General features: G+C 38.8%; 1 protein-coding gene across 1 annotated transcript in view; it reads right to left on the bottom strand.

Moving 5' to 3' along the window:
* The window catches only part of ODF2L (outer dense fiber of sperm tails 2 like), a 25,274-nt gene extending 24,543 nt beyond the window's left edge, over window positions 1-731 (bottom strand). The window contains exon 1 of the mRNA XM_029945809.1: window positions 706-731. Coding sequence (XP_029801669.1) covers window positions 706-731 — 26 coding nt within the window. The remainder of the gene's footprint in view (window positions 1-705) is intronic.
* Window positions 732-8,864: the final 8,133 nt, after the last annotated feature.

Below are 8,864 nucleotides of genomic sequence, written 5' to 3'. Positions count from 1 at the left end.
AACGTGTCACCCTGACTCATGTTAGATTTATACAAAATCAAATGTTACATTTAAGGTTTTCTACATTTTTTCAGAAATATGTTACCTCTTTGTAGTTTATTTTTATAAATCTGCATTTTACAATACGTAAGTTCAAGAATTCAGTACTTTGGGTACTTTGGGTAGAATGACTTTTAGCCCAACATCCGAAAATGTTTTCTCCATTACTGATTCCTCAAAACAAAAAGCAAGAACTGTTGAAGTCTCAGATATTTCCATAGACATTATCAGCAATTGTATTCTCACAATCTAGAAGTATTTCTAGGACAAATATTGTTCAGAGGTTCCAAGACACTCTGATAGTTTTGTGTTGTGACAATACTATAACCAAAACCGTATGTTTGACAAAAAACAATGTAATAATTTTCTTGAGCATGAGGAGTCCCACCTTTATAAAAAGTGCTATCATTTTAATGGACCAAATGTATTCTTGTATGGAAAAGCAGATGTTTCACAAGAAAATGTTTTCAATTATGTGGAATGTACTGCCAAAGGACAAATACATTATACTTCTGAACAACTTGTTGGTGAGAAAGACATATTCTGCACGCATATTTCATAATCAAACCCCTCAAGACCACCAGTTTAAATACATTTTCATGTTTAAAGAATTAAATTTCCTATACAGAAATGACTTTACCAGTTCCCTATCAAAAGGGCATGTACTTAAAGCTTTTTCCAGGGATGGCCATGGCTAGGTTGACCCAGAAAAGCTCACTAAACTATGCTCCATTGGGGCCAACAAACAAGCATTTGAGGGATGGCTGTTCAGGGACTGTACTGCTGGCCACGGGCAGAGAAAAGAAGGATCGCAGTTCATGACCTTCCTTAGCATCTAAATTGCTCTCAGTAAGCAAACCAGCTGCAGACAAATATGTATTTAAAACTAATCTCTCAGGAGGAAAGCATAAGAATCTCACAGATTACAATTTGTTTTGCCAAACATTAATTCTTGGAAAACTAGCTCCCATTGGCCTCAAACAAAAGCACACAGCTTCTATTGAAAACTTCACTGAAACAGTCAGCAAAGAACACAAAGTAGATATAGGAATGCTGCTCGTTTCTTTCACTATTCTACACACTAGTCCAAGTTCACTAGAGAAAAAATTGTAGAGTCCTGCAGAACATATATGAGTGTGGCAAAAAGGAAGAGAAAAAGGCATTCTAGGTAGAAGGTAAAGTACAAGCAAGAGGAGGGAATCGTGAAGGGCAAGGGCAAGTGGCAAAGGGTGAGACTGGACACACGCACAGTGGTCACTGGGTGCCAAGTTCAAGAGCTTGAACTTTTTCCTAAGGCTTAAGACAGACCATTAAACCATTTTAAACAGGGTAATAACAGATTAGAGGTGCCTCTTGAAAGGACAAATCCAGTGGTATTTTGGAGAATGGACTAGGTATATGGAGGGGAGAAGACTAGAAGCAATGAAACTAGTTACTAGGGTCTCAGAGAGATGAAAATTCCAACATTCGCTTCCTAGAAATAATTTTGAGGAAATCAAAAGTTGTTTCCACTGGTGATAAGAACATGAAAAACAATTAAGGAATTAGAATTAGAATAACAAGAGATCCGTACAGACCAAATATAACACCTCATTTACCCATGACCCTCTGGAGGTATTCCTCCACATATCTATTCCAGAAAATGACAGTTTATTCCTGTAAAATTAACCTATTTGAAGAAAATCTTCTGAAAGTACTATTTCTTCTTTTTCAAACAAAGTACAGATAGGCTGAACGTAATTTAACCATTCCTTAATGACTGAGAGGCAGCATATTAAAATGAAAGGATACTGGGCCAGACTCACCTGTTCTTACTCCTTAGAGCCACCAACACGGTCACTTCCTATCCACCGTGAGCCTTAGTTTTCTCTTCTACAAAATGAGAATTACCTTCGCCAGTCACAGCTGTGGGGAGGTTTGAACAGAGTAAAGTAGTACTTACAGGTGAGGTTTTTGTTTGTTTGAATGTTTTTTAAATGTAGGGTCCCTTTGGCTCACTATTGTAGATGCTTTCCCACAGGTCTTCTTTTTAAATTTTTTCATCTTAAAAAAATCATCCTAAGTCAATCACCATTCCTTAAATCACTGTAGACCTGAGTTATCTATGTAAAACCAACTTCTCAAAAACAATTCAAGATCTATTCATTACAAAATCATTACAAATCTTCAATGTAGTCATAATTTGAGTACTACTAAACCAGAGCCCAAGGGAGAACAATGGCCTTCCAATAGAACTGAGCCCAGTGGGTAGATGTGACATCAATCTCATTGTTATACCCAGTTCCTTGGGTCTCATTCATTTGTACAATATAACCAAGCCATTTTCTCATACCTTTGGGTTTTGGAGTATATAAAAACTGTATAATTTATACACATCAACTGAAAGTAGAAGGAAAAGAGAAGCAGAAAATGGTACTAGCTGTTAAAGAATATGAACATAACTGTGGCATGCTCAATGTAAGTGGAAGGCAATCAAACTAATTTTAAGACAGGTTTTCTGGGGTTTGTCCCTTTAACTAGTAGTGTTCAAAACTACTTCCAAGAACCCCATTCGTTCAAAAACACCTGAAGCCTTACTATGAGTGATAGGGAAACTCTGTCTCCGAAATAGCCTTTATCCTAAACACCAGCCCCACTGCGGCTACGGTTTTCTCAATCAACAATAAGCACCCCTTACTGACTACCTATACCCAAAACCTGGCATTGGTTTACTTAATCTCCTTTATTACAACCACTCCAAAGTGATTATTATTATTCTCATTTTCCAGATAAGGAAACTGTAGCCAGGAACGTTATTAAGTGATGGGTTCAAGGCCACACATTTGAAGGGATTTCCTATAGAGTCTGGAAACCTAAAAGGAACCTGGAGGACTTAATTTCCGGTTTCCTGGAGGATTCTTCACTTAAGGAGCCTACTACAATCTGGTATATAGTAGTCGCTTAAAAGACAGCCAAAACAGTAAGAGAGCCGGCTGGGTATGGGCTTAGTTCTGGTCAAAATCATCAACTAAAATATGCCCTTGTGCACCAAGGACCACACCGTCCCCAGGAATACAAGTCTCCGCGCTGCCTTTTTCCCAGCCCAGGCAGTCAAGTCTGGGGGAAGTGGCAGATATGGGCAGAAAGGAGCTAAAGTCTAGCTCTGGGTGGACGCGAGAGCCTTTAACTTCCAGGAGCCATCGCAGCCACAGCCACAGCCACAGCCACAGCCATCAGAATCACTCAGTGTGCCAGCGGTAACCATAAACCCAAGTTTCCCCCTCCCAAAGCGTGCTTACGCCCCCGCCGCTGCGGCAGCACGCCGCCGTGACGTCAGCCCGCCGCCGCCGTCCGGCTATGGAAGGAAGAGGTCCAAAGGGGCTGGCAAGATGACGCTCAGGGAACGTTAGGGAAACCACGACCAGCGTACCTGTGCTCTCCAGCCCTGCGTAGGCTAGGAGAGAATGGGACGCAGGGAGAAGTGCAGTAGGTGAAAGCTAGAAAATAAGTCAAATGACGCGAGGTGGCAAACAGGCGAATTCCTAGAACCGCTGGAGGTGGAAGAGTGCCCGCCCAGGTGCAACTGAAATACAAACGGAGCTAGTAACCATCAAGGAGCTTCTCTGGCAACGGCTGCCCCGCCCCTTCCGCCGAGCCGCCGCCGGCGCAGCCAATTGGCCGGACTCGGGAGGGCAAGCGTCGGCGTCTGTTGCTATTGGTGAGAGTGAGGGGGCGGGGTTGGGGACAGGCGCTTTGTCTCTCAGTTGCACCTCTGGGTCAATTTTTCCCGCCCGCCGTCCAAACCTTTTGTTATACAGAAAGGCAGCACTTGTGTGTAGTTATCAAAAATCTTAACTGAGCTCAACCTAGAAAGGGAAATAAGACCGATTGATTCCGCATTCTTTTGACACTCGGCCTGGAAGTGCTCTGCTTTTGCTTTTTAAAAGGGAGATTTGAAAAAGCCAAAGCAACCGAGACTACAAGGAACTTAGTTTAAAATCAAATATATGGTATTGCTGTTTAGCTGAGATCCTTCCCGGGCCCCCCTTTTATTCTGTAAAATGTGGGAGCCCTGCGGTGATTTCCAAGGCGCCTTTCAGGTCTCAGATTCTTTGCATCTGTTCTACAGCCAGCTGCTATGATTTATAAACTCCTGAACAAGAAAGGTGAGATTGTTATTTGGAAAAGTAAAAACTCTCCACCTCAACTTAAAGTTCATGTTAACAATCATACACCATCATATGAAGTCCACAAATAGAGCAACTATCAACTGAGGAATTTAACCATGACAAGGCATGCTTCATTATTGGTTTTACTGAAGAATATTTTCCACTGATGATTCCAGCAAAGTTTTTCCCCCCAGTGCTGATTGTCCAGCAAAAAGTTCATGACAGTTAAAAGTTCGTAACTGTTCCATATGAGCAAATGCTAAAAAGCACTGGAGACTGGACCCATCCTGATGGGTCATGATGTCTGGCAAGTCATCTGCTCTACTCTGGGCCAGTTTCCCAACCTTTAAAAAAAGGTAGGGGCGGGGTGGGGAGGCAGAGGTAGGTGGGCATGTGGAATTGGGGCAAGGGACATAACTTTGAGGATCTTTACAGCACTTACCTAGGATTCTAGCTAACCTTACGAGCTTGTCATAGTAAGAAAAATAATTGTACACAGAAGTAAGACTTCTTTTATGAAAAATACTTATTGTAATTAAATTGCATTGGTGTTAGATATAACCACCTTTATTAGTCATTCAAAGTGAAAAACATTCACCAAAAAAAATCTCAAAATGATTACATTAGACTCTCAAATGGACTATTTTAACCAAACTGCCTGGGTAAATATGGTATCCCTCAGCCTCTAAATCTAATCCAACCGAATCTAAGTTTGGATTAATCTGGTTGGATACTGAAGTTGGATAGAAAGATCCCTTATTTTATATAATTTAAATGGAAAAAAATTCATCCAGCGCAACCTAAACTGCCAATCAGTTTCCCCAAATATCATTAAATACTGACTACCTATGAAATAATCCATCAATAATATCCATCCTCATAATTTAAGGCAGAGGCCAGCATACTTCTTCTGTAAAAGGCCACGTAATAAATATTTTAGATTTTGTGAATTATACAGTTTCTGTCATACTTAACTCTGTCAATGATGCATAAAAGACGCCATTGGGAATATATAAACACATGGTTTCTCTGTGTTTATATACAAAAATAGATACCAGGTTGGATTTGGCCCACGGGACATAGCATGCAGACCTCTAATAAAAAGCATTTAAAACATCAAGTATGTCATAAACATTAGAGTCTTTAGTGTGTGTTGGATGCAACAATGCAATGTTGGATAAGTAATTTTGTTTTCCTTCCTCATGGGAAGAAATATATAATGTAAAAATAGCAAACAATTCAATATTAAAGATACTTGATAAATACAAATAAAACTTAGAAAAATAAAAAAGCCATTTAAAAAACAGTTTGGTTGTGTAATAAATTATTTTCATACGGTTGATCCTCCACTCTGAATTGCATTATTTCCAACATGTTTTGGTTTTCTTTTACTGTTTTAATGAATTTAGTGGTTTAAAACAACAACCATGTGGCAACAGCTGGTGTCTCTCATGCAGTCACAACAAGATTGCTGCTGAGGCTGGAATATCCAAGATTATTTACATTTGGTGACTTGGTGGGTTCAACCAGGAGGTTTAGGCCTCTTGTATGTATCCATGTGGCTCTGTGTGTTGCCAACTTGAGCTATTCATGGCAGGTGCATCCCAAGAGTGAGTGTTCAAGGCAGCAAAGGAAGGAACTGCAGACCTAAGGCCACACAAATTACACAGAAGCACTTCTGCTGCATTTTGCTATCTAAAACACATCAGAGAGCCAGCACAAATACAAGCAAAAGAAGTAAAAGATTCCGCCTCTTGATAGGACAGAGTCAAAGTCACATCAATGGAAAGACAATTTACTACAGAAGGCATCTAAGGTCTGTGCTATTTCCTGACCATCATGTTCTATTAGCACAGTATCATATATGTAGTAGACTAAAGTGATGTCCCAAAAGTTGATGAAATGATCATGGTCCCTGCACTAAAGTAGGACAGAGAACTAGAGAACTAACACAGCCCTATGTAAAGCAATAAATTATCTCACATTCTCTCATTTCCAGGTAAAATCAAACAACTTCCTCTGTTCTACGCATATTAGGATTAGCAAAAGACATTTGCCAGAGTGATATCTGCATTGTAAGTGTTAGAAATTGTGTTTAATGGAAATCAATTTGACAATAAAATATTATGGGGAAAAAAAGGAAATTGTGTTTATTCTGGGCACCTGGGTGGCTCAGTTAAGCGTCCAACTTTGGCTCAGGTGATTATATCATGTTCATGAGTTCAAGGCCTGTGTCATTCATCAAGCTCTGTGCTGACAGCTCAGAGCCTAGAGTCTGCTTCAGGTTCTATGTCTCTCTCTTTCTGCCCCTCCCCTGCTCGCTCGCTCTCTCTCTCTCTCACTTAAAAATAAACATTAAAAAAAATTAAAAGAAGTTGTACTTATTCACCTGATAAAAAGACTGCATATGGATCAACATTTTAGATGACCCATTCATCTTCTACCCAGGCCAAATAGAAGGTTAAGTGGGAATGTGGTGAGAATCACCACTCATGCATCTTTAAAGTCTTTGATGACGGCAATAATCACTAGAATTCCCCTAGAAATATGGAATGGATTTGGTTTACTTTTTCAGCAGAAAACAGCCTTTCAAGGGCCTACTAATTAACCTTCCAATTATAATAGCCAAGATCTTGTAAATGTGAAGTTCAGGTCTTTTTTCATCAGATCTAGTAATTTTTCATTTCACTTATAGGGACATCATAATCACCCACTGCTAAAGGTCCCTCCTGCTCTAACAACTATGATCACTGCTCTGGCCTTGCTTCCTAAAATGGTAACCATAGCTATCTCATTCCTGATGGTTAAGTGCTGTCACTTGGCCTCTCCCATATTGAGGTCCTATTATTTGTTAGGGAATTGGGGATCCTATTTAACTACAGCATCTCCTAACTTCATGCCTGGACTCAGAGGACAGCAGCTTCCTCTCCTTCACAATATTTTCCCAATGCATTAGTGAAGAGAAGGTCCTCCAGGCCTTTTTAGGACACAGTTGCAGATAGGTGACTGGATGACACATGATAAATCCATTCCAATTATTCTCTCTCCTTAAGTCTTCTAACTCAATCTTCTAAAATATATCATGAGATTCCTAGCATCTCAACTGTATTTAATGCAGGCCACCATTAGACCCAGATTTCAACCAACCAAGCAAACCTTGAACCACTCCCAGATGCTTAGGCAAGCATGATGAATCCATGGTCTTTGCTAAGTGTAGCCATACTCATAATTTCAATCTTCAAAAATTATATTCCTTTGTCCCTAGTCTAACACCCTTGGAATGCATTATCATATTCAATAGGTTTCTGCCAATATAAATAAGCAAAATCTTGCACATTTTTTTTGTATGAAAGACTTTTCCCAGGTCAGACATTTTACTCGTGCCCTGGAATATACTAAAATCTAAGTCTTTAGATCTATAGATCTAATAATACTGGTGTCTAGTAGGTAGAGGTCATGGATGCTGCTAAAAATTCTACAATGCACAGAACAGCCCCTACAACAAAAACTTTTTCAGTCCAAATGTTAACAGCACTAATATTAATAAATCCTGGTCCAATATAGAGGCCATAGCAATCTATGGCTACTGAACATTTAAAATGTGAGTTCTTGAGACATGTTGTAAGTGAAAAATATGATTTTGCATATAAAAAAGAATAAGATCTTCATTTTATAATAATCATTTATTGAAATGATAATATTTAGGGTATATTGAGTCAAATATAATTAAAATTTAAATTTTGCTCTTTTTTATAGTTTATAAGTTTGCTACTAAAAAAATAAAAATTATGTATATGGTTCACATTCTATTTCTACTGGATGGTACTGGTCTAGAGATATTAAGAAGTGATAGCAGTGAATTATGAGGAGAATAAGGGACATTTCACAAAGTTAATTCCTCCGAGGAAGTTCTTTCAGAATTTTCAAAGAAGACAAAACTAGCCTTATAAGATAGAGAAGAAGGACTTCTTCAGACAGTAAAGAGCTCTTTAAGGTCTATCAAGAAGATAGAATTATCCAAGTACACGCTAACTGGTTATTATAATTCTCAGGATCCAACTTCTCAATCAATGCCTTAATTTTTTACCTAAAAGACCTGGTGTGTCTATTTATTCAACTCACCTTGGAGTTCAGTCTTTCACAGCATTAATAACTGACTTGGATGTGTCATCTTAGCAACCCATAGAGATATATTTTTAAGGCAATCATAGAAGCTCTCTGGATCTCTGAGCTTATCCCATTTTTCTTTAAGCATCTTAGTGCAGTTAGAAACAGCAAACCCACCCCTCAATCTTTGTATTCTTGTTTCTGCCATTCCCATCCAAGACTTCCATCAATAACTACTTAATTCCAGAAGCCTACAGGCCACTTTTAAATTGAGGTATAATTTAAATTCAATAAAGTACACAGATATTAAGTGTTCAGAAAATGAGTTTTGACAATTACACACACCCATGCAGCCACTACCTAAAAAAGGTCTAAGTAATGTATTTTATTGGCACTCTATTTCTAAGTGTCAAGCACTAAGACACATTAAATTATTTGTATAAATCACTCCTTATTGGAGGGGTAGTACTCTATTTAAGAAGAAAAACCTCCTACGTCTTATGTAGAACATGATGCAAGAGATTGATAAAGATCATATCTACTTTAATTTCATAAGAAGTTTATATTATT

The sequence above is a fragment of the Suricata suricatta genome, chromosome 8, assembly GCF_006229205.1.
Source record: "Suricata suricatta isolate VVHF042 chromosome 8, meerkat_22Aug2017_6uvM2_HiC, whole genome shotgun sequence".
NCBI lineage: Eukaryota > Metazoa > Chordata > Mammalia > Carnivora > Herpestidae > Suricata > Suricata suricatta.
This window is presented reverse-complemented; position numbering and strand designations above follow the sequence as displayed.